Consider the following 26,579-nt stretch of genomic DNA (forward strand, 5'->3'; position numbering starts at 1 on the left):
ATGGGAAGTGTGAGTGATGGGAAGTGCCTTTCAAATTTTGTTGAATGTGGGTTAGATTTCGGAAATAACTTTTGCCAACTGGCTGGGAATAAAACGAAATTGATGTTTTGATGCAGAGAGCTCTTGCCAAGAGTTGGATGGGTTAAAGGATGCCTCAAACTGACAAATACTTGACTCATTTCTGAATCTTCCAGCACATTTTTGTTCCAGATCCAAGCTCTGGGTCAATGTCTTCTTTTTTGGCACACGCACACACAAACATGAATGAAAGTATGAAAGTTTGCTCTGATTAATGGACATCGTTTTTTGGGAGTGATAGTAGAACAATTAATTAGCATTTGCTCGGTTCTGTGTCTGTCTTTTGGCTACCTCAACAGAACCCGCATGTGCGCAGAGTGCCACATAAACTGCGCGTTAACAGCGACGCTTACAACGCTTCCCATAAATATATATATGAATATCTGTCTGAATTTATGTATGAAATTCATAAGCCATAATGAATTGCTTTTATAGACGGCTTTAGTTCGCCCCCCGATCTGATCGCCTGCTGTGCCAAAAAGCAGCGGCTGCTGAAGAAGTGCTGGGAGTCAGACCCAGACGAAGACTCAGGCTCGGACTCAGACTCAAACTCAAACACCAACTCGAAGGCGGCATGAGTAAGTGTTTTGCTTAATTGCCTATGGCTTATTAGGCACCACAGCCGGACACCAGCGGACACCAGACAGCGGACAGACGGACAGCGCAGAATAGTCAAATTAATTTTGATAGAAAAGCAAAAAATCACCAACAACAGATCCACAGATCTTTGGTGATTGGTAGATTTGTGTTGGTCTCTGTGCGTGGTCTTCAGGCCGTCTTTGGTCCAGTCTCTTCACTCCGTCTCTGCCTCTGTGCTGTCTAATGATGATGGCGTTACGAATTTCGACTGCCTGCATTGACCGGACCCACAACAATTACAAATCCGAAACTTTTCTCCATTCTCTTGGCCCATTGTGGCAGCAACACAAAAGAATCTCCAGCAACGGTGGCAATAGCCAATCGAACAATGCAGAATCATTAATTAAATTCCCTGAACTTTTTGAGCATCGATCAGAGAGAAGTTTTGAGCACTGCAGCAGCTGATGGGGGTCCACAGATACAGTTTTATGGACCGCGAAAATACATTGAAATGTTATTAAAATGGTGGAAAAAACTAAGCAACAAAACGTATTTTTTATTGAAAGAAATTCAAGAGGGAAACATGGATTTTTGGTGTTTTTCTTCTCGCGCAGTGTAGGGCCGGTCACAGGATGAGACGCTGCCGCTGGCCTCTGGCTTAAGCTAAGTCTTGGGCCCTAGAGTCTAGGTGTTAACTATAAACAATACTTGTCTGGCTGTGCGAGTATTTACGACTTCCCCCAGTACGCCTCCTCCTGCTCAGCCCCTTCCTTCGCCTGCCCCCGAGCGTAATTGCGCAGAGAGAACACAGCAAAAATATTTTAAAATATTCGACTTGGCATCATTTTTCAGAGCAACTACCGAGCTCCACATACAATTAACCGCAGCAAGCAGCAACTATCTTGTTACCTGACGCGTTTTTATGATTTCTGCATAAAATTAAATCGTTCTTTGCACCTCGCGGTATGTGCCATCTCCGTCGCTCTTCTCACTCGCAACAGGTTGGGGCAGGCCAAGCAGAACTAGTTTCTCGCTCTCTCCATCTGTCTTTGCGCGTCTGCTGCTTTAATAATTTTTAGTTTGGTTTAATTATAGTTTTACGCTTAATAAATATTCGCTGCCAGCTGCCAAGCACAAGGCACTCCTACGGCCCTTTTTTGCCATAGCAAAATGGCAAAAATATGAGCAGCTGGAGCAGTGCAAAGTACTAGGCATTTGTTGAACAATTTACAATGTTCAGGGAAAACTGTCAGAAATATGCTGGAATAAAAGTATTAATAAAGGGATAAGAGAGCAAAAAGGAGAAAATAAAATGGAGAATCTTTTCCGCTAAATGGCAGTCCCCGCAGGTTGTTAGAAAGTGAAGATGGAATAAAGAAAATGCCACCAAAATGCTGCAATTTTAATCTCATTTATCAGGCCTTAAAGTCCGTTTTAAATGCTGATTACTTATCAATTAACCGGAACACATTCGAGTATAAATATTTTGTTTCATTTGATTCGATCTCACTGAAATATTCCATATGTTTCATGCATGGAAATGTGTGCATTTATGTACATACATATGTAGATTGTACATATTTTTTGCATATTTCTTTACACCCCGTTTGTTTGCACACTCCCTCCCACAGCAAACATTTTCCATGCTCATTCTCATTTATTATTCATTGCACATTTTATGCTTCATTCACCTTTTCAATTAATTAATAATCACCATGCTAATAAGTTTTTTTCTTCTCCTCTCGTTTTGTTGTTATTTTCATCTGTCGCTGACTGAGTGTTGTTTTGCCCTCTCCACCACCCACCAGCTTACGGTTTAAACATACAACATCATTACGTTAACTGGAAATGCTCTGTGCACAAATTAATTTAATTTAATTGCATGTCAATGACATTTCTGTTTCCATATGTTTCCGCGCTCGCCAACATTTTTTCTCTTCGGTGTGGCATTTTTTGCATGATTTTCCTTTATTTATAATTAATTTATAAATCGTTGGATCTATTTAATGCTTCAATTCAAATTGTAATGAGCTCTCCGCCTTGAGGTCTCTCTGGGCCGAAAAAGACACTCTGTGTTGTGCGGGTCAGAGTGCATTAGCCTTAGATGAGCCGCCCGGCAGACAGCGCCTTAGAACATGGTTTTGGCTGCCGGTTTTTATGGCGGTTCTACATGCGCTCGTACATGGTAAATAAAAGCCTCTAAATAGAGCATAAACTGCAGGCAACAAGAACGGCCCAGACGCCAGACCGAGACCCAGACCCGAGACCCGGGACGTGACCAGCTTGCAGCTCCTCTCCATAACCATATAGACACGAAATTCAAGAAACCAAAACGATCCCCGACACACTACATGAAATTTCTCATTGAAGTGCGAAACGGCGGCGGCAACGCCTTAGAAGTAAGCGCCGCTCGCATATCCGGAAGTGCAGCAGCGGAGAGACTCCACCAGAATCTGGACTCCTGTGCCCCTCACTCTCTAATTAACAACAACAATGGACCTGTGCAAGGCATGTTGCTGTTGCTGTTGCTGTTGCCGTTTGCCTCCCCCAATTACAATTTCACAACTTTTACGCACATTTGTCAAGTGACATTGTTCGAGGGGATTGGGATTGGGATTGTGAACTGGGAACTGGAAATGGGAACTTCTTTGGGTTTCTGTCTAATTGCAGTGCCGTTAACGAGCTGCTGCTACTGCCGGTGCTGGCATAACGTTTTGTTTGCTGCACTCTCGAGTGCCTCACGCATAAATGAAAAATTTTCTTAATTATTGCATTGATTTTGCATGGGGCAGCCGAGGGCAGGGGAGGGCCTGCAGCACTGCTGACAGCCACTCGAAAGAGTCTGTGCAGTGGGGGAGGGGGTGGCTGCAATTTGTCGCCAGTGTTGCACCAGGGGGCAGTGCTGCTCGAGTGGCTGAAGTGGCCCAGTGCTTCGGGGGCTGCTGTCGAAATTGTGTGGAGAGACAGAGCCGCAGCGTGCGTGCACGAGCTGTAGTTTGTGGTGGGCTGTGCCACTCGTCATTGTGCCGCAATGCAGACGTCATCTCTTCAGCCCGTCAGCGTTCCCGTCGTCCTCGTCGTCGTCGTCATCCGGCAGAGGCCACTTCAGAGTCGAGTCCTCTCGCTTTGACAATGGCTTTGGTCGGAGCTGCCGCCCGGGACAGCCAGCAGTGGCAGCGGTGGCAGCTGGCACGTTTGGTGGTCGGTCACCGACCGTTGGGTGTGGGGAAGGGGGAAATTTTCGCTCAATATTTATGATTAAAGTCCATCGTTTGACTAAGTTCCACAGATTAACACATTTTCAGCGATGACACGCCATTCCAGCGGGCCAAAAGCCCACCTAATGTGACCAAAGCACGGAAGGAGTTTCGGCCACGTTAGCAGCTGCCAAAAACGACTTTTGATTGCTCTTTAAAGTAAAGCAAAAACCAAATCAGGGCCGGGGAAATAATTTAGTTAAATTGTGCAAGAAATGTGATTAAAATTTAAAACTAAATTGGCGGTAAATGCATTTTCAGTCAATAGAAATTAAATCATGGCTCATGTATCCGATTGTTTAGAGCGGAAACTAAAGTTTAAAAGGATTTTTAAAGCTGTGCTGAGGTAAATTAATACAAATCCCATCGCTAGTGCCAGTTTGAATTAAAGTTTGACGTGAACTCCTGTTTCTGTTGAAATGTAACTTGAAATACAAATGAAATTCCATGCGCAAGCCATGCCATAGCCAAAGAGTTTTTTGTGTGCGGCTAAAGCCCGGCAGGGAGCAACACAAACACCTACCAAAAAACCCCCCTAGTTGTTTGTATTAGAACTAGCACTGTCATTAAGGTTGTACCCAGCGTATTGTGGAAGGCAATTAAAATATTTCTGTAAGCAATGCAGCGACTCAAAGGTCCTGCCCCGCATGTATGTATGTACAATGGGACAAATAAATAAATACATAAAATTCCGTACATAATTTACAACATGCCAAACAACAGCAAACAGCAGGCCACAACGACAATGCAACATGTTGCATTGTGCTGCCATGGTATTTATGCAAATTTGTAGTGCTCCACAATGTCCAGGCGACGGAAACTGAACTGTGAGTTCGAGTGGTTTATTTATTTCCCTTTGCAGATTTTTCTGTGTTGTTAAATGTTTGAAAAATGTATGCCGCCTGGCCAGCAAATAAATATACGTGCCATATGTGTAAAGCGGGGCATATTTTGGGGTAGTGATTGCGAGGGAACGAGACCTTCTTGGCACAACAAAGAGTTTGTTGTGTTCCCTTTTTGATTACATCAAAATCTGTTTGGTAATCGCTAAATTAACAAATTAATTTGTCCTAAAATTCCCGTATTAACCGGAATTTAAGCCCACAACATCCCGATCCAAATCTCTCACAATACTTTAAGTTAAGCCAATAGTTTGTTGCCTTTAAAATCAGCCTCGAAACTGACTTCAACGCCAACGCTTTACATGAGCCGCTGCCGTAGGCTGACGGAAGTCGGGACAACAATGTGCAACGAGTTGCAAATAAAACGCTTTGACGCATGCGCCACATGGCCAATTTGGCCAAAAGGTGGACCTGGGACCCACACATTAGGCTGTCTCCAAACGAGGGGCCTAACACTGATTATCGGCATTACATTTTCTGTGCACTTTCGTATGCAGCGCTCTTTCGTCTAACCCAAAATTAAGTGGAAAATCAATCACTTTCACTAATTTTAAAGTGATTTTTTCTATATATTCCCCAAATGCAATGGGGCGGCCATGGGGTTCAGCTAGGGATTGGGACTCGGACGGGTCTTGTTATCAAGTGTTGAAACGGACGCCGATGCAGAGTGGAGTTCGGGATCGGGAGAAACTCTCAAAGAGGCAGCCTAATGATCGGGCATTTGTTTCGGCATCGGGCATTGAAATAAAGAGATTTTTAACTCTCGCACCAAATGAAATTTAAATTAAAGAGTGAAAGACAAGAGAGAGAGAGGGAGAGGAAGCATATTATCGGCATTAAAGTGCGGATTGATTAATTGCTGTCTCTCCGCTCTCGCTCTCTGAGTGTGTCGTAGGGGAATTTTTAATTTGATTCTCAATGGATGTTGTAGCGGCTGCTGTTTGTGCCTGAAACGGTTTGTGGGCCGGGCCGATTAATCAGTGAGATAGTGCTGAAGCGACCCGACCCTCTCTCTGGGCTCTGCTGTCTCGTATCTGGTATCTGGCGGTGTTCTAACTAACGGTGCTTGTGCTCTGTGCCAAGAGTTTTGAATTTCGCACAGAAATAATTTGCCAATCGTGAACGGAAGCGCGATGCATGCGTCATGTGAGGTGGCAAGAACTAACACTCTTCAGCTGCAGCATGGCTCTTCCTTCACTCTTCACACTCTCCACACTCTTCGTTCTCCCTCGCGCTCGCTCTCCCCGTGCCTCCTGGCTGGGGTCGTGCGTGCCGCCGGTGCTGCAGCCGCGGATTCGGTTTCGATTTTGGCCCCCGAGACTGTTTGTTGACTGTTGAAAATTTCTTATTTATTCTCATGTTAATTTTCTCTGTTGGCAACTTGCGTGACTTGATCGTTTTGGCCAGATATTATTTTGTTACATTAAAAAATAATTACCGCATTTGCCTTTGCCTTTGCGTTTGCGTTTCTTCCATGTCTCATTCTTTGACTCTCTTTTCTCTGTGCCTTTTCCTGTATCTTGGCCATAGCTTTGAGCTGTTTCTGGGTTCACTTCTTGTGGCTTAATCATTTCGAATGCGTTGCTAATTTGTTGATTGCCACTTTGCTGTGATTGCATTTTTCGCCTAAATACAGCTGACAGCTGTGTTTCCCATTTAAAATAACGAATAAAAAATATGTAGATGTGCAGTTTTCCATTTAAATATAATTTTATAGCTGCACAAACCCAAGAAAACATTCTGATTGTTTGGCCAAGAGATCAATGACCGTTGTGACCCATAATCAGGGTTATACTAACAAAGTTGGGCCATCACTAGCCACGCTTTAACCCAAAAGAAAAGTGCCTGTCGATGGCTCTTCACATTGAAGTCTTCACTGTACAACTTATGGCAATATTTCGCATAAAAGTTGAGTCCTACCAAAAGTGCTCGCTATTGTTGAACCCATGCCACAGTTCGTGCTCCTCTGTTGTCCTGCCATGTTCCGCAAACAAGCTGAGAGCCAAAACAGAGCATAAAATAAAAGTTTTGTGACAAATTTTTCATAAACATAAAGCCCAGCGCCCATACATTTTGATGGTTTTAATGGACAAAACTGCGCAAAATGATGGCCGCGAAACGTGTTGTTTGGGCCAGAGCCCCAAAGGGAGATACAATAGGGGTAGGGACGGACATTCTGTGGAATGTGTTGCCAGGCACCTTCTGCCAGTCTGCGTCTGTTCTTGCTCCTGCTGCGGGAGCTCCATCTACACAGAGTGACAGTGGCAATGTGCAGGCGCGCGCCCATTTAAAATGCAGCAAGTGTCACCATTGACTGAAACGAGGCGCAATAAATATATATGTACAAGGCAAAGACAGCACTGGCTATATACAAAGTGGCAGCCAGCAGTGCCAGTGGCTGTGGCAGTGCCTCGTCTTGGCCTGGCTTTATACGGGCAAGGCATGCGCTGCATATTGGCAACAATGCAGCTGAGCAGCGGCACCAGCAGCAGCAAAGCGGAAAAAAAGAGCCAAGTAAACGGTTGTTACACTGCCTTTAGCCTGTGGTGTCTGTCTACCCATCCCTCCTCGTCATTTAAATAACAATAAAATTTGATGACAAGCCGTAATGCAGATCCCCCCACGTTCCTGCAACCTGCTGCAGTTTCGATTTTGGAGCTGATTGGCTTTGCCAGCATAATAAAGACATTCGATGCCTTTTTAAGCGTTTCACTTTCGCACGTAGCCAGCGTCGTCGTCGTCGTCGTCGTCGTGGCAGTGCCCGTAAAAAGTTTGCACCATGTCCGGCTGTAAAAATAAATATCACCAAATTCTTCACCAGCTATGGCTGCTGGCCCCTGGCTGCTGTCGCTCCTGGCTGCTGGTTTTCGGGGGGAAAGTTGAACACAGTCTAGAGTCTAGACAGACCCCCAAAGCCCACCCAGATCCACGCTTTCCATTTCATTAGACAATGCCAAGTTTTAATAAAGAAATCGTGCTCTTCGACCGACTCCTCCTCGATATTGAGCGGGAATCACCACAAAACAAGCGACAAGAAAAACGAAACAATTGCAATTACTCGAAGAGCGGAACTGCAAGTGAAAAGACATCAAAGCAATGAAGTTCCCTGCATTGGATCAACTCTTTTTTCGGGCAGTATTTATTACATTTGCTCCTTGCTGTTGATTACTTCCAAACGCTCTCTTTACGCACTCTCCTCTGGTGTTTCTTCTCTGCTGAAAAGTATTTTTCCTGGGCTTTGTCTCTTGCACATCCCATCTAGCTACCATTGTGCTTTACGTGCTCTCGGCGTGCCCCAAAGCTGAAATGTCGAATGTGTTCTATATGCCACATGGCTGCACCCGTCCCGTGGGGAGTCTTGCCTGCCTATGGCTCCTCAATGGCTGTGGCTGTGGCTGTGGCAGTGTGAACAAAATGCACGTTTCTCAGTGAGGATGCAAACAAGTTTGTGTCTCTCCCTCTCCTGCTATCAACTCGATGCTGCCACAGACGAAGACGAGAGGGCCTGCTGCCACTAGTGCTAGATGTTGCCTGCAGTTGCCATCGCCGACGCTTTGTTTGAAATGTTGCTGACAAACCACTTGAAGTCTCCTCTTGCTCTTCTTCAGCTACAACGTTTTTTTTCGGCGTTTTGACACTGCCCCAAACCCATAGCCTGTTTGACAGGGTATTTGAAGTTCGTTACGCTTAGCCTTGCTTTGGGGTTTTCGTTTTTACTTTGCCGCTGATGTATTTCATAGAAAATTCGAGTGACAAGTCGGCCCCCGTCCGCTATCCACTTTACACAGTTGTGGCCGAAATTATGCCGCCCGAGACAGACACACACTCGCCTGGAATGGAATCGTCTGGCAGGGAAAAAGGTTAAAGTGTAAGTGGGGAAAAACAAATTGTTGGCTGGACCAGACAGACTGGCTGTCAGACAGCCAGTCCACGCTCCCCGCGCTCCCCCCTGCTGCAGACATCACTCTGACGACGATGCGTTCACACTTGGACAAGTGTCGAAAACTGGCCTACTCGGCGGCCGCGCACAGTTCTGTTCTCCCCCCCGCCCCGTCAAACAGAAACAGAACTTTGCGTGGTGATGACGACGAGGCTGGTTGGGCAGAGGGGGGGTATGGGGCAAAATGGGGACTGTGCCCAAAGAAAAGATGAAGGAAAGTTTTGTGGGGCTCGGTTCTTGCTTTTTTCGATGAAACATTTTCGTAGAAAATTATTTCGAGTGCCCGCCCGGAACATCCCAAACGGCCTGACAGCTGCGCTGGGCCTCTCGGTCTATGGCTCGGCGGCTTTTTATCACTTCACTTCAAGTTTCTGTTCCCCATCATCGGCGGCGGCTCCCAGCACTCCTCTCTGCTCTCGACCATCTTCAATAACAATTTTCAGCTAGGCAAATGGAAATTCTTGGGAAAATGTGCACATTCAAAGCGGTTTCTGGTCGCTTTCGTAGCTGTTTCAGCGAAAGTGTGGCCCCCCCAGAGGCATCTCCAATCTCCTCCCTCTGCACACACTCAAACACTTTCTAATCAATTATATCGCACTTATATGCAAATTTCTCGGTGAACAAACAAACAAATAAATCAATTCCACGCCATTCAATTCAATTCAATTTCAATAAGGCTACGCAGGCAGCACAGCACCGCACCCCGCCCCGAGGCGGCACAATTGAACCAATTCGAAAATCACCTTTCTCGCCAGCGAAATTGCGTTGTCAGCCAGCACCACCAGAGCCAACGAAGCCAGCCAAGTGTTTCACTTTCTGCCTAGTTAACAGAGTTTTTTTTGTTTGTTGGGGGTAGAGCTGCCTGGCTGAATGGCGCTGATTCTACCTCCGAGAATGTGAAAGAAGCGCTTGAAAAGCTCAAAATTTCATATTTGAGACGAGAAATTGGGGAATATCAAATTTCAAAACGTGAACAAATCAACTGAGCGGAAGTGGGCAAAGGCGACACACGAATGCTCTATCAGTTAATGGTAGATTTAAGGCAGCTTTAATTAATGATTGGGCCACGAAATTTAAGAGAGTTTTCGGAGTGTCTAAAACTGATTTTTTGCATTAATTAGTGCAAGAAAAGAACTACATAAACATGAAAGCTTCTCATGTATTCTAAGATCTACAACTGTCAGATTTTAATTGTAAATTATTCATTCATATGCAGGGAACTTTAGAGATTTTTTGGAGTGTCTAAACTGAATTTTTGCTAGAAATATTGCGCGTTTTTGTTTGGCTTTCAGGAAAAGGTTGTTGATTCTAAGATCTATTAATACAATATTTTAATGTTAATTCATTCATTCTTCTACCTTTGCCACTACTCATCGAGCGAGACTTTTCCCCATTCGCATTTGCAATTCCCATTCGAACCATCGCATTCCTGTTGCCATTACTCATCCTGTTGTCCGATCTCTGCTCTGATCTGCTCTGCACTTCTTAGATATTCAAATCCGATCATTCATCCGTTTGGTTGAGTCATTCGCAAGCCGCAGCAACCATCCGTATGCCGCCTGGAAATTCCTGCGCATATAAATAAATGTGCCTTATCATTGAATTTCAATTAAATGACAAAAAAATACAAACGAAATTGTTTTGACGCCCAAATCCACTTTTCGGAAATTGTGTGCCCCTTGGCTTCAGCTTCAGCTCAAACTCCAGCTCCAGCTCCAACTCCAGCACTGGCTTCATACATATTTCTTATATTTTTGAACGTACAACATACATTTTGCATGCTCAACAATTGTAGACACCGTGGGGCGATGACATAAACACGAAACGGGCCCCATTCATTGACAGTCCACAGAAAAAACCCCGAATCGTGGATGTCGTCTGTGGCTCTGTCAAATCGAATAACAAATTTTTGGCGCGTGTGTTGAAGCCCGTAAACAAATTTTGCAGAGTATAAAGAGGTATATGGAAGGAAGGCAGGATTTGTGCAACAATTTCCATACCTAAATTATCTTCCATAACCATTAATGGGTAACTGTAAGTCGAGGAACTCCTCCCAAACAGCATTCACTTTGATTTGATATTATTTTTGGTTGCTGCTGCAATATGAGTCTCAACTCCATGTTAAACATTTGAATATGCTCCGTCCAATGTTGCTGCTTCTGTTGCTGGCTGGGATGTATTTCTTTCCAGCTTATTTGACAGACAGCCAGACGGAGAGAGAGACAGACAGACAGACAGACGGACAGACGGCAGATACGAGCAATGCTGTGCACTAAAATTTGATCTCTCGCGCTTTGGCACGAACTGTAATTGAAAATTTTCGTATGTATTTCAAGAAAACACCAAAAACAAGACACTCGAAACACTTGGCTTTGGGCTTTTCACGGATATCTTTGGTGTGGTGTGGCATGGGGGAATGGTGCGGGGTGAACGGTAAGTCTCAGCTTCAGCTTTCTTGTCCGGTTACGTGAAATTTCAAATGTCATAATTTCTGACAGTTTTGATAGTCATACAAACCGAGTGACAGCGCGCAGTCAGAGGCTAACGGGGAGGAGTGTAAGCTCAGGTGGTGGTAGCTGGAGATTGTTTTTGGCCAAAAGAGCAAACAAAGTGACAAGTTGAAGTACATCGAAAGCCGCACAGTGGGCTCAAAATGGAGTATAGAGATCTAAGGGAAACTTCTGCCCATTGTCCAGGGTTTTTTGTAACACTTTGACCCAACAACAGGTTTCCAAGTGCTCGAGTATTGATTTGCTAAGTTGATTCTGATGTTGCAACCTCTTGGACCACACAATGAGCTTCACTTTTGCCCAAAACTTGTGCTACATGGTACGACATGTAATGTTGCATAACACGTAGAGTTCTGCGCAAGTCGTAATGGCCTCCGCCTAGAGTTAGTTACATTTTTGGGTTCATTCCCGGAATTTCCAGCGAATACCAAATTTAGGACTGTGTCGTAGCTGAGTTTTTACACGTTTCTAGTTACTTGGCTGTGGGCTTTTTTGTGAAGCACAGAACTTGCCCCAAAAAGTGTGTGGATCTTTTTTGGGTACGTTGAGGCATTTGACATTGACAAAGTGGTTCTTCGAATGAAATTGTCATAATTTTTCTCGGCTTTTCTACATGTCTTTTGAATGCATACAAAAGCGTTAATGTTGCCCACTTTGTCATACTTTGCGCTAAACAATTGATAAAAGAGCCACAGACAAACCGAACCACAAGAAAGATGTTTGAGCACAAATATCCCAAAAACCAGGGCGAATGAACTTTTTACTAACGGTGCATGCTGAGGTCTTTACAATCCAAGCAATTGTTATTCCAATATGGTACATACATTCATGAGTCACTCATGAGTCATTCATGGCAACTTTCTTAACAGCCGCCGCTGCGGCATTGCTGCGCAGGAGCAGTCGCATGCCCTTTAGCTCCAGGGTGATGGCAGGGGACAGTGGCGTCCTGACACGCTGTGCATCGGGATTGAAGATTTTCAGCAGCGAACTGGGATTACCATGAGGACCGATCTCCAGCTCGGCAATGGCATCGCCAACGGCACGTATGGGCGCGGCTCTGGGACTAAGTTTCGGTGCGGCGCTGGGCAGCTTTTGGCAACGTACAAGGACCAGCACTACGAAGGGATTGAAGATCTATCAATCGTTTTCCTTGAGGTTTTACTTACACAGCAAAGTGCCCAACCATGGGAGCTGCCATTTCCCCAGCAACATCTTTGCAACGTTCAGCAATTGAGTGACCAAATGCTTCATTTTCTTGGGTATAACACACGTTGAAATCAATTTGTTTCGCCGCCTCAAAGTGTGTCGCAGAACAAACTCTGCTTGCTGCTTATGTAAGCCTCTAAAGAGTTTAAGCCGTGGCACGTATACGCCAAACTATTATTGCTATCTAGCCCGTGAATTGTCGCCAGATTGTCAGAGTTTGTGCCGTGAGAATTGTTGTGTTTTACGAGGCATCTAATGAAGCAAAAGGAACTCTCCGTTCGCTCCAGTTGACACTGACCGCAGATGCCTATCTCAATATTTAGGTTGCCGCACAAATAAAAGTCAGAGCTGCCGCAGCACAGCGTTGTTGGAGCACTTGAAGATAAATCAAAAGATGCGAAAAACGAGTTGGAAACCCTAAAGGCAGCGACGACACTTTTAGGCCGCGTTCGGCGCGAGAGATCCCAGCGAAATGATAAATGTTCCCTCTGTGTATCAAGTGTGAATTTTAAGTGAAAATCCATGGGGAAAAAAGAAAAATGTGTGCGGAGAGCTCTACTACGTGGTTTCTCAAGTAAAATTCAAGCTTTAGACATGCCAATAAATGATTTTAATTACATCAGCTGTCGGGCCCCATCAAAAAGAGAGCCATGAAGAACCTAATACTCTCTTTCTATTTTCTGTTCTATTGTTTTGGGCCAAGTTCAAACACGAGAATTGTGTGTGTTCGTTTTATGGGCCTGCTTTTGCCACCGTTCGGTAGTAAAGGAAATGCGCACTGTGGCCATAAAAGCCGCACATAAAACATAAAACAAAACACAAAACTAACCAAAAAAAAACCAAAATAAAATCAAAAAGAAAACTCAAACCCGAAGCCGAAGCCGACCTGAACCTGAAACTGAACCCTGGAAGAGTTGGAAAAAAGGGAAAAAGAAGTTGAAGTAGAAGTAGAATTATGTTTTCTGGAAGACATATTTCTCGCTTGGTTAGATTCCACATAATGCCCAAGCCGATAGAGCCAAACCCGGGTTGGGATCGTAAAAAGTGCGAACTGTAAATCTTGACAGTTTTTACAACCAGAGCTAGAGAGCTACCTGGCTAGAGAGTAGTTCTCAGTGCTGTTGGTTCCCGGTCTAGAAACCACTAGAGAATTTTGTATTTATGAACCCGCTTTTATTTTGCGCCGCCAAAAACTATTAAAATTAAATCGAATGAATCGGGGGCAAGCACTTGAGTTATTTTCAGGGTATTTTTACCATAAATTCAAAAAATAATTGCTTATGAAATCGTTCATTGCCGAGCTTAGAGCGGAGCTTAGACATGAGCCTGCGACGGGGAATATTTATGAATTGAATTTACGATCGCTTTTTGGTTTGAATTTACGACACGGATTTAATCAAAAGGCAAGCAGAGGAAATTGTCCTTAGGTTCTGCTCCCCATTCGAGTGCGGAGGCAATATTAATTGACGGCCATTAGCAGCATCACTCAGCTGAAAGCATATGCAACCAGCCAGACAGCCAGCCAGCCAGCCAGCCAGCCAGCCAGCCAGCCCCATGGACGTGCCACGGGGGCGGCAGAGAGCTCAGCTGGTGAAGGCTATGCAAAGGAAAGGAAACTATCTGTGAACTCATACATCAATGCCGCTAAATCCACTTGTCAGGAGGTACAAACGTGAGAATCGTTCAAACATAAAAAACCAGAGACAGAAACTGAAGCAGAAACAGAAAAAAACACACACAAAAATGAAACAAAAAACACAAAACTGAAACAGATACAGATACAAAAAAAAGAGAAGAGAAATATAACAAAAGCAAACGACAAACGGCAAACAGATCGGCCAACGAGGAAATATTGTCAGGCGACACTCTTTAACCCACGAGATGTAGATGTGTCCCTGTGTGCTGGGTATCTGTATCTGTGTGTCTGTTAGTTGCACTCTAGCTTTTGCCTCCTCCCTGGGGAGATTTGTGGCCGGGACACCTGCAGCAGCCGCTTGAGGGCCCGTTGTTGCAGCGAAAGACTTTTTTATGCTAAATACCAACACAGTTTATATTGATGACGACAGCAGCAGCGGCAGCGGCAGCCATGCTAAGCATATGCAGATCTACCATATATATAAGTTTATATATACCCAGAGTTGTGTACGTGTGTGCAGGAAAGGTAGGGAAATGTGTGACAAAACACCACAAGGAATTTTAATCCCAAAATGATTGATAATCATTTGCATGGAGAGTGAGAGATGCAGAGGGAAAAGCTTCATCACGTTCCATTTGCCTAGGTGTAAAGTCCATGGGGTATTATCAGCAACGCCCAAAACAACGTCTTTAGCATGCAGCATTCAGCATTCAGCATCATCATCAGCATCATCATGAACATCATCATCGTAGTCCCCACTCTGCTCTGCCTGGCTTTTGTTTGCTGCTAATGTTTGCACTTAATTCACCAGACAATAGGCAACCAAAGAGAGTGGATCCGACGGGGGAAGTGTTTTCTTTTAGCTTTTACACACTGAAAAAGTGGGGGAGACATGGCGGAGATGTGGAGACTGCGTCTGCCAAGGCGAAAAGTCTAAATTATATCGCCCGACGCTTGCATACGAGAATGCATCATTTTGTTAGCTTAAGCAAAGACGATGCGCTTTTTGTGAATGGGGAAACCAAGCGAGACACTGAGAGAAACGAAAAGAGAATGCATAAAGAATTGGGGGAAGTGTAAAAGTAAAGATTAGGGGAGTAGCTCAATCCTCGGTGCACTTTTTCCTGCACACACCCAGCTCTCGAAATTTGCCAGCTCATGTTGCAACAATGTGTGTTTACACCCCCCCTTGATCCACTCCATTTTAGGTGAACATTTTTCCATTCAGCTCAAGTTTTATTTCCCTCCATTTAGTCTTTTGTTTGCGGCTTTTTCGTATGGTGACACCTTTTCTTCTTCATCTTCTTTTGGGGCTCCAACTATTTAACCTGCCACACAATATCCCCTCCCCACCTGAGAATCGAACAAAAGCCGCTGGCCCGAGCATCATAATTTATCATGATGCTGGGATTAGTTGAGTTTCAGTTTTAACAACTGTTTATTTTTAACACGTTGCACATACGCCGTGACAATGCCCCCAATGCCGAGTCGCCTCTTGCTAATGTTCAAATTTATTGACTATCAAATGCCTGCTGCATGCATTGTGTGTGTGCCACTGCATTGGTTTGTGCCACTTTCGAATGAGAGCCACCCAAACTGTGCATCGAACAGTGGATACCCTGTCCTTGTGGTACACAGACTGGACTGGCTCGTTCCTCGTGTTTGTAGCTCGCTGCCACGCCCCAACTGCAACAAAGTTGAGTCCTCTATATTAGCTTTAGTGGCCCAAAGTGTTTGTAATTGTTATGGCCAAGCGGAGAACTCGTTCTTTCACTTTGGCTGAGGCCTGCAAGCGCGAACTTTATGGCTACACCTACCCAGAAAGCAACGGCAGATGATCAGTCGTACCCCCAGCAGTCCGCCAGTTTACAGTCCACCAGTCTCCAGTCTCAGCTCCATCTGCATCTCCTTTGGCTTTGAGTTCTAGCGGTAAATAAAGTTTTTGGCAACACGGCCGCGCCCACTGCTTGCCAGATGCCAGCCGGCCAGGGACCACCTAATGAAATGTGGCCAATACTCACGGGCACTCCTCACCTCACCTCACCCCACCACCCCTTTGGGCGTCTCTCCTTTGTGGCGCTGTATTAAGAAATTACAAGCAAACGCTTGTGTGCCCCACGCATTACGATGGAAATTAATTTGCGCGCTCGGCAAATTTAATTCAATTTTTTGTTGCGGACCAGCGCGGATGCATGGCCACGCCCCGAAACGAAAGTTGACCCACTGTTGGCTGGAGGAATGTGCTGGGATCAGTCGATGTCTATCCGTCTCTCTCTCTCTCTCTCTCTCTGCAGTTGCCCAAATCCCCAGCCAAAGAAGTATGCGGGGTACGAATTAAGACATAATAAAGCTGTCCCTCAGTCTCAGTTCTCTTGTCGGGGCCCATCCGTCAAGCTGCTGCTGCTGCCTTTCGGTTCTTTTCGGGGCGTGTAACGACGCACTCCGAACACCTTCGCCCCAGACAAGATGTTTTTGGCTTAAACGATATTTATTTTTCGTTGGCTGGGGGGCTAAGACGACACACAGTGAGGTCGTCATACTTGGGAAGTTCATTTTGCAGTCGCGGCTGAAACTTGGACTGACTGGAGGAGGGCAACTGATACGAGGGGAGGCAGGGAGGCACTGTCTTGGTGCCCGTTTGACAAACGAGTGTCATTTATCAAAATGTGACACTATTTGCGCCAAGTCATGTGTTAACTGCACTTTATTTTATTGTTATACGTTCAAGTCGAGTCGAAGTCTTGGCCCTGCCCTGCCATCGTCTCCTCAAGTGCTCTCACATTAAATATATATCATAATTGAGGGTTACGTTGCTGTGGCTTTTCGGTTCTTTTTGGTTCTTTTTGGGGCATAAAGCTAAGTAGAACAGCAATTGACTCTCTGCCAGCAGGATGGATGAAGCATGAGGCATGTTCAGATTGAGATAGGAGGAAATATTGCATTGATTTTATTTTAGTTTTATATGAACTTTGCCGCAGTAAACACAAATTCCCAGCATAAAATACAGTCCCAAAATATCGTTGAACAATTAGTTGAGATATTTAAATATATGAAAATTTGTTTTCATCTTTTAAAGAAGTAATTTGGGTTTCCCCTTCAATTTCTTTTTGGGCTCGACCTGCATTTATTGCCAATAATATAAGTATTATGATTATGTGCTCGAAACGAACGACGCTCGTCGCGCTCTTAAATGTTGTTTTTACAAAAAATATCCCAAAAAACCCCCTCCCATTCCCGAAAAAAACAACCAAAGTCCGCAGAGTAATTTCTTGCACGACATTAATTTCTTTTAAATTACGCATAATTGAAGTACGGCCACTCGAACTTGATCGATGGCCGCAACGCGGACTCCAAGTACTCCCCAGTCTCCCGGCTGAGGTGCTCTTGTACACCAAACAAGTTCTGCCGACATGTGTGTGAGAGGTACTCTCTGGTACTCCATCCATCCATCCACCTCAGAGTGAAATTTCCACAAAAACGATGGCTCTCTGCGCTGCCATAATTATTTCATTTTTTTTCGGTGTGTGGTTTCCATATTTGTACGTTTATGAGGGCAAGTTCTTGGACTGAGCCGGACGACATTGACATTCGAATTAGACACCTGACAGCAGCAGCAGCAGCAGCAGCGGCAAAAGTAAATTTCCGAGTACGGGGGCTCTAAGCCACTGTCATGGGGTTGACGGTAATTCGACGATTTCTTCTATTTTCTTCCATTGAAGCTGAAGTTGAAGCCGAAGCCGAAGCCTTGGCTGCACTACTTTGAAATTTGATTTAATTCTACGTACACACTCATTTCCCTTTTTTTTGGTCGCTCTGCCCGTGGGCCGATTCGAGCCGAGTCGATCTCTTGGCCTGGCCTGTCAGTCAGTCTAAAATTTCATATTGTTCGCTGGGTATTTAGTTTTTGTTGGGGCTTTGCCAGCGGCTTTGTTGGCGCGATAAGCGGATTTTTTATTACATCAGTTTAGTGTCACATTAGCGCGCAGCACTCGCTGGCTGGCTGGCTGGCTGGCTGGCTGTGGGGGCGACGGATCTGATCTGTGTGGATTCCAAATTCATTCCATTGATGCCCAGTTTTATGGTTAACCAAGAGCGAGCCAGAGACATTTTATAGTCACAACTAAATGGAGGGCCACTCAACAAGGCACTTTTGTATTATATATCCATCTTAATCTGCAACGGGGCATCGGGCATCGGCGGGACATCGAATCGGTTCAGATCGGATTGGATTGTATCGGATGCCTGCAGCTCTCTTGCAAGCCATAAAATCTTTCAGCGCGAAACACTACAGAACTTATGAATTTCTTAATTTTGTAACCCCCAGCCCAACTCTCTGCCGTGTCTTGGTTCTCTTTCATTTTATGGCATTTCGTTTTGTTGGCGATTGCTATCTCTGCCTGTTTCAGGTTTTTGCTCTTTAAAGTGTCTCGCAGCAGGGCTCGGTAGGGGTCTCCGTCTCTCGGGTCGATTCATTGCATGAATCATGGAGAGCCAGTTGAGAGTCGAAATTCTTAAATGTTTCGCTTGCTCCGTAACCCAATTTAATTCCACGAATTAATTGTAAATCAAATGGCAGCCAAAAATATATTCCTCGCGTCCCGTTCCCTTTGATCACAGTCACCTGGTCTTACCCTTAATTCCCTCAAAATACTGCTTGAAATATCTTTATTTAAAATGGTTTTGTGTACATCATTTTGCTATTATTTTGACCTACGTTGGGGCTGCATTTTGTCCGGATTGGCATTGCTCTTTTACTACTCGTTAATGGCATATCTGCAGTTCGATGATCTCGAGAACACAAAAGTGGAACTCGATGATAGCATCGATGGACATCTGGATACTCAGGGCTTTTTGGTGTTGGGCACAACATACAGCGTTATGGCAGTCGTCTGTTTGGTCCTGTTCCTGGCTGGTCTGCTGGTAGGCATTTTTCTTCCTGAAGCATTAAAGAAATTCTTGGATCCAACCCGTGCAGAAATCCCCTTGGTTGTGCCTGGCCTTCCTGCTGACCCAGATACCAGCGGTCTTGGTGAATTGTTTCTACCTTTTTGTGGCCTTTCTCTATACCATTGAGGTGGAAATGTTCATCATGTATGCAGTGCCGCAGAGTAAGTCCTTTGCATGCTAGATCAGCACATGTTCCCCTCTTTTGTTTGTAGTTTTGGTGATTTACATCGATCTGGTGGCATATTCCTATATGGCGGAGCTTAGGATCGTTGCCAAAATCCGTAAATATGCGAATGCTGAAGCCAAACCTGAAGAATATTGAAGTTGCTTTACCCTGGGGGCAAATATCCAAATTTTAACCACATACTAAATGCTTTTTCCGGTAGAATACACCAACAACCGCGATAAGGTCGTCGCAGGGAGAGAGAGTAAGAAACAAAACATGTCAAGAAATAAAAACCAAAATGATTTATCATAATGGGAGTTTGGAGTCTGAATCGGTTTCGGAATCAGAGTCAAAATCAGAATCAGAATCCAAGTCGATGCCGGGCTCTGTGCTCCCAGCGGCGTTGCCTAAACGGGCGATAACGATGTCCAAGCAGACGACAACCGACGACGACCGACGGAGACCACAAAGATGATGATGATGACGCCCAACGTAGACGATATCGAGACCGAGAACGGTGCTGTGCGGCCTTTCCTCTGGGTTGGTTGGTCCTCGCAGCGTTCCGAAATGTCAACTCTTCATATAAAAATTAACGAAATATAAATTAAAAAATATGCTGGGACCTGGACTGGGCGATGAAATGAAAACCAGAAATATTCCTTTTTGGTTTTCGGTTATTTTTTGGGTTCTGTGGCGATTTACGAGTATGTCCCTTGGCTCGTAACGGGTTACGCCTGCGCGACATTGTTGCTCGGAGCTGGGGCAACCCGAAAAAAAAAACAGAAACTGACAACAGAAATTATGAATTGGCTGTGTTGGCCGTTGGGGCGCCCGTTTCGGGTGTTATCGCTGGAATGCATCGCTGCGTTTAAGACCTTTATCTATGGGCCAATGCATTTTTATCTAATGGAGCCAGCAGCCGCAGCAGCAGCAGCAGCAGCCTCTCTGCCCATTGATTGGGGTCTGGTTTCATGTCTGACTTATGACAGGCTCACATCCACGTAGCCCAGGCGCTCTGATAGCTTCATAAGCCGCGATAAGGCGCGATCCGAGAGCGCGCTAATTGCTAGCAAAACTTTATTTCGGTGGGGCGCCACCGAGAGACAAGGGATTGGTTGGGGAGTGGAGCCTGCGGCAACGTATCACCTGCATGTTATCGCCAGACAAATGCATTTTGCAAATTATTAACATATGTGGCTGCGGACCAGGCCAACCAGCAGCAGGAGCCAGCAGCCAGCAGCCAGCAACCAGCAGCAGCCTGTGCAGATACAGATACATTTGTATCTGACGCCACCGCTGCTGTTGGCTGGTCCGCGACTCTGGTGCTGCAGCTAATTGATGTCGGTGCACAAAACTTGATTTATTTCTATTAATAAAGCAGCCAAAATGCACACAGGTAGTGGGTCGTTCGCTCGCTTTGGAGTATCGGTTGGCCCGACACTCCGTGGTGTTACATTTTCGGCTGCCAAGAGACCCAGTGGCAAATCGTTGCTGACCAACAAATGCCAACTGTTCGGAACCAGCCGATTGGCTTATGCATTGAGTGGCTTTTCCACTGGGAGGCACTAGGCCTGGTCTGGCCTGGCCTGGCCCCAAAATTACACTCACACGGGACACGGGGAAGGCAAACCGAAAATGTTCGAATCAGAAATAATCTGGCAACAGTTGTTGCTGCTCTTGTTGTTGATGTTGTTTTGTTGTCGATAGGAATCACATAAAAAGCTGCTTGCATAAATTTTAACACCGATTTTAATCGACGTATTGTCGAGCGAACCAGCGAGCACAGCACCAGTGCCCCTGCCCCTGCCCCCCTGTCTGTGGCTCATTGAGCCACGCCGATCACACTTTATGGCCAGGTTTTTCGGTGGTAATTACCAGCCGGCAGCAGTTCCGGTCTCCGCTGCAATCGGCTGCTGCCAATGCAAACTATAATTTTCGTTATAAATTATTGATATGTCAAATCAAATTCTCGGCTGGTTGCGTTTCTTTTCGTTCGTTTGGGGTTCGGAGCACAAGATTTATGGCCAGCAATTTGCTCGCTGGGAGAGTTTTTATTTTTTGGTTAAGATAATTGTAAATTGGGAGGGGAAGCTGGGGCAGAGTGATGGCTGGAAAGTTTATCAAAATATATCTGTGAAATGTTTTTGAAAATTAATTATTCACTCACGAATTAATATACCAACAATGCTTGAAGAATTTCTACGATTTTTGGATGTAAAAATATTTATTGAAATTTCTCAACATTTTCTAGGAATCTAATGTAAGACTTTGCACAAATGTAAGGGATCGAAATAGGGAAATCTCTACAGCAACTTCTGGGAACTGTTTTTTCAATTTATTGTGTATACAATTCCCGATAAAATATTCTTTTAAGATTTTTGAATGATATTTTTCATATTTTGAAGTACAAATATTGCACAAAATATTTATGTAATTTGTATAATTTCTTTGCTTTCCGCACAAACTTCTCCATCGCATCTCGCATCTCCGCAGCACACACATAAATATTATTTATATGAGGAAAGACTTCCACGTCGTCTGTGGACCCAAACAAGACAGATTACGTTGATGGCGTCTGTGGCCCGGCGGACATGTACAACACTTTGCTGAACAAAGTACGAAAAACAAAACAAAAAATATACGCAACAATTTCCCTGGCTGCCTAAGTTTTTCCGGGCCTTGCGCTGCACTTTTCCGCTGAATTACCTCATGCTATTTTTTGGTTTTGTTTTTCGGGCCTCCTTTTCGACATAACTGGAGCGCTTTTGGGCCACAACCTGATTTGGGGCGACGGCGGCGACGACCCCAAAAACAAAATGCCTCAACGACTGCTTGTCTCAGGCATTTGCATTTCGATCTTGCTGCGGCTACAGCGGCGGCGGCTAACTGGCTAACCAGACTAACAAATCCTATCGTAATAAAAGTTTTCTGTACAAAATTACAAGCGCTCGGTTTTGGCGTGGTGGGGGAGGACATGGACATGGACGTGGACGTGAGCGTGGTGTACGTGGATGTGGATTTGGATTTGGATTTTAGACAGCGGAGTGTGTGTACCAGAAGGCAATGCCAAATTCAGGCTGGGTCCGTGTCCGTGTCCGTATTCGCTTCAGCCACATTAGACTTTCACTTTTCAGCCGCTCAAATGGCCATTTGGTTGGGCATTTTAGTCAGTGCCCAGACCGCGCTTTGAATTTATGTTGATTGGCCGCATTTGTGTTTGTTTTCGTTTTGTATTTCGCATTTTATTTTGCAGCCTAAATGTTGTTAAATTGTTTTTCCGCCGAAGTGACATGTTTTGACAAATGATCTGGGGCAGTACATTAGCAAATAAACCAACATAAATCGGGGGATACTTGTGGCGCGTTTTGATGCTGATTGAAACTCTCAATGAGCAAAGAGAAAGCCCCGTAATAAATCCCGGCATTATGACTATCCTTTGACCATGCCGTGCCCCGAAAATAAACACTAATAAACCAGGACAACGCCAGTTGCTGGCTGATTGGCCCTGTTCTGGCCATCCTTGCTCTCGCGGCACTACATAAATTTCCAAATTTATGGCAGAGTTTTTTGTTTTGGCCTCCTCCAACATATGGGCCAGGGAAACGCGGGAAAACATGGCCCAGATAGACCAGAGAAACTCGGGAATTGCGCTACGGATTTGTAGGCGTATGACAAGCTGTTGTGCCGCCCCCAAATAGAGGCGTTGACGCTTACTCCTTTGCCGTTTTTTCTCCCTTTTTTTACGACTAGGGACAAGAATCTGCGGATAACTGGGGTGCAGCAAACAGTGGCAGGATTGCGACAGCCAGCCTGGACATCGTAAATCGCTGCGACATAAATTCAGTGCACTTTCTGACGTTTTGTTTGGGCTCTATGAGAAGGAGGCGTCGTCCTTCAGCTACAGGATCTACCTGGCTGGACGGTGGCACCTGACACACACATTTTCGCTGCTTCTGCCTTCGCTTCTGGTTTTCCTGGCACGCTAATCTCTGTAAACAAATCACTGACTCCCTCTCTCTCTCTCTCTCTGTGTATCCTGTGACTTTGACTGGGCGGCGTGTCCTTGGGGACATGTTGCCTTTAATTGCTGCCAGACGTCGCAAATTTATGGCCATCAATAAAGTGTCAACTTTTGTGTGTGTGTGTGTGCTGCTGCCACAGCGAAAAAAGGCCAGAATAAAATGCGCTGCTGGCTGTAAATCATCGCGCAGCGACTTTCCTGGAAACTAGCTGTGGCAAGGAAGGCAAGGGAATCTCTCTGGCAATGCCACAGAGCCACACAGAGCCACTGCCACTGCCACTGCCTTTGTGGCGATGCTTAACTTGCCTGAGACACGCTAGCCGGACTCTGGACTGCAGTTTTGGCATTTGCATTTCAATTGAAGGCGAGTAATTAATGTATCGCATATCTGTAGAATTTTAATTGCCAAGTCAATGCACTGGCCCCGGGTGCACGGAGAGACTCTGTCTGATCAGATGCATCTGCAGCAAAAGTTTTCCTTTTGTGCACTCCATTCCTCTGGGCTGTAAGAGGCGCGCGTGTGGTCTTGTCACGTACCCACTGTGCTAAGCCCCGCAATGCCAGCTGCCGCACAGAAAGAGCCAACAATTAAAATATGAAAAGGGTTTCATATTTTGTTTCTCTGCCATAGAACATAACATAGAACTATTCATTCAAACCGCAAAAGCCGAGTGAGCGCCCCCCAACTGACCAAATCCCTGGCAAATCATGAATCCATGGACTGCCCCTCCTTGATCCCCCAGCTGTATTACACAGTATTTGTGGCAACAACAACAAAATGTGAAGAACAAACGCAACAAATGCTGTGGCAGTGCCACACCGCCCTTGCTGCCGTTGCACGTGATGATTGCATCATTGTGTCAGCTTAGTACGTGCTCGGCCACCTTCTTGTCACATAAAAAATGGCACAAAACTCTACTCGGCATTCAATGCAGTTCCAGGGGATCTCCCCCCGCCAGTACCATAACCATCCTGAAGAGCATTAGGAACATTTGCAAGCTGTGTGATTTTTGGTCTGTTTTTTGGGACAGATGTTTTGGGTGCCAGAGAACTGAGGAAATGTCTTGTTTTGGCAACTTGTGGTGCAGCTATACAAATGCTCAATGGGACTTGACATTTGCAGCCAGGGATTGGGCTATGATCGTTTATTACTTGCTGTAGATACAGCTTAAAGCAGCCAAGATTTTCCTTTGCTGAACAGAAGACTTTCCTGTTACCATTTCCTGGGCCCAAGTTCTGTTCCAGCCCAAGAATCTTTTTTTTGCCCTGACCGATATCCGCCTTATTGTTATGCAAAATCCGGACATTGAATTCATAAAAAAGTGATATTAAAAACGCATAAAACGACGGAAAGCCCCAACCCAAAGCCTGCCTTATGCTGAGGCTCCACAAAAGGCTGCGAGCTCTGAGCCAGCGCGGAACAAGAAGTTTCTCATATAATTTATGTGAAATGCGCGCATTAAACTTCATTAGATCGAAATTTAAGGGGGCTCCATAAAAAAGAATAACCCAAAAAGTATCTTTCGCTTTTTGTTTGCAATTAGTTCGAAGAAGCAGAAGCCGCATGAAAACTGGAGCTGCAGGCTGGCGGCTGGCGGCTGGCAAGTTCATTAAGAAACCATCGAACCCGAATATCAAAGGCGCACATAAATTTATTTTTAACGTAAATGCCCAAAGAAATGCACCACCAACTGCGTCATTGTTGGCGGTTGCATTTGTCAAGCGGCAAGCGGCAGCGGCAGCCGTCGAGCAACTTGCACCCAGCGTGTGTGCCACACAAAAATGAATTGAAATTAAAATATATTTGAAATTTCCACCCAGAAAACGCTCGTCGCAGAGGTAGCAGCCATGTGTAAACATTTGGTGGCACTGTCAAAACTCATTTGGTGGATGCCACAGCGTAGGCTTTTGGGGCAAGTGCACAGCAGTACCCCAGTCGTTGCGTGATCAAGCGTGGCTAGAGAGCTTCACAGCTTCACACTCGACGATGGCGAGAAGTGTTGAAAATGTCATAAATTTCATTGCCATATGTGGCCCTCCCGCCCCCAGCGCCCCTCTCCAGATGTGGCCGCATGTGGAGGGCCCTTGGGGCCACCAGCCGTATGTAAATGGCATTTAGGAGGCGGCAACAGTTTAGCTTGAACTGAGAGACTCGAGACTCGAGACTCTCTGACGCTGCTTCTGCCACGTTCCAGGCGATTTTTCACGCTACCTAAACACGCGTTTGCCTCACGGCTGCATCCGACCTTGACCATTACGCGGCGTGAAGCAAGCCATAAAGATCAATTGAGTAAAATTCTGATATATTTCGGGGAAAGTTCTGTCACTCTGCATGGGAACCAGACAGCCAGGACCTCCCGGGCGGCGTGTGTCGCGACAAGCAAACGAGATCTGTTCTGTATCCGGGAAATATTGCTGGGAAATATGAACAGCTCTTCAGCTTGGCTATCGCTGGGCTGCCCTTCGATTTGTCATGCTCGAGTGTCCTCTCTGTGACGTCTTGACTTGGCTGGAAAACGGGTTTCCGACTGCAGCTTCCTCTCTATTGAATGGCCATAAATCAGGAGGAGGGAGAGGTGTATGCAGGACGCGACTTACGCTCGAGGCGCGTGCCTGCCCTGTCCTAGCCTGCCCTTCGCTTGAACTGCAGTCTAACGCCCTTTGGCGCATATTTTACGAGGCCACATTCATTCTCAGAAGTCCTCGTTGTACCTGTTGCCACGGCAACAAGTGTAAAACTAGCAGCCATTTTGCTCGACATCAATTCCAAAGCTTTGCAGCAAACTCCCCAAAGTCAAAGTGAAGCTGAATGGACCACAAATCAGAGACAGAGTCGGAGAGCCAGAACCTTGAGTCGCAGTCTGGAGGTGGAGGTGAAGGTGGTGCTGACTGGCTGGCTGGTATCCATCGCGTAAATTGTGGCAGACACTTAAGAGTCGAGACAAGATTAAATGTTAAATTACGTTAAGGCAGCCGTAGATAAGCCCTGGCAGGAACAGCAACCAAATGGAACCCCTTTTGCTCAGGAACCCAGACAGTGCGTTCCTTCAGGGAGTGTCTTCGGTGCCTTCGGTGCCTTGGTGCCTGCTTCGTGTCCAGGCCAAGGTGATAATGATAAGGAAATGCAATCGAGTGGAGCTTGCGCTGCAATCTAGAGCCAGGGCGCGTATAAAGTATGAAAACTGATGCGTGGCATAAATTATCAGCACTTACAGTGGAGCAAAGTCCGTTCAAATTTAAGAAAAATCTTTGCAAACTCTCAAAGGGAATGGCCACTAAATTACACTTTGTTTCTGATATATTTGAGGAGAGTGACCCACAGGCAGTTCCTTCTCCT

At 45.5% G+C, this 26,579-nt stretch overlaps 2 protein-coding genes across 2 annotated transcripts; one reads left to right on the forward strand and one right to left on the reverse strand.

Annotated features, from left to right (window-relative positions):
• Positions 1-12,103: 12,103 nt before the first annotated feature.
• LOC117890322 lies at positions 12,104-12,545 on the reverse strand. Its single transcript, XM_034795110.1, has 2 exons — positions 12,433-12,545; positions 12,104-12,381 (listed from the first exon to the last, which is right to left on the reverse strand). The coding sequence occupies exons 1-2, from the start codon at positions 12,515-12,517 to the stop codon at positions 12,104-12,106; spliced, it is 363 nt and encodes a 120-aa protein (XP_034651001.1). The 5' UTR covers positions 12,518-12,545.
• A 6,201-nt stretch (positions 12,546-18,746) lies between these two features.
• LOC117890321 lies at positions 18,747-19,566 on the forward strand. The gene is made up of 3 exons (XM_034795109.1): positions 18,747-19,028; positions 19,084-19,216; positions 19,268-19,566. The coding sequence occupies exons 1-3, from the start codon at positions 18,783-18,785 to the stop codon at positions 19,375-19,377; spliced, it is 489 nt and encodes a 162-aa protein (XP_034651000.1). The 5' UTR covers positions 18,747-18,782; the 3' UTR covers positions 19,378-19,566.
• The last annotated feature ends 7,013 nt before the right edge of the window (positions 19,567-26,579 follow it).

The sequence above is a fragment of the Drosophila subobscura genome, chromosome E (genome assembly GCF_008121235.1).
Source record: "Drosophila subobscura isolate 14011-0131.10 chromosome E, UCBerk_Dsub_1.0, whole genome shotgun sequence".
Lineage (NCBI taxonomy): Eukaryota > Metazoa > Arthropoda > Insecta > Diptera > Drosophilidae > Drosophila > Drosophila subobscura.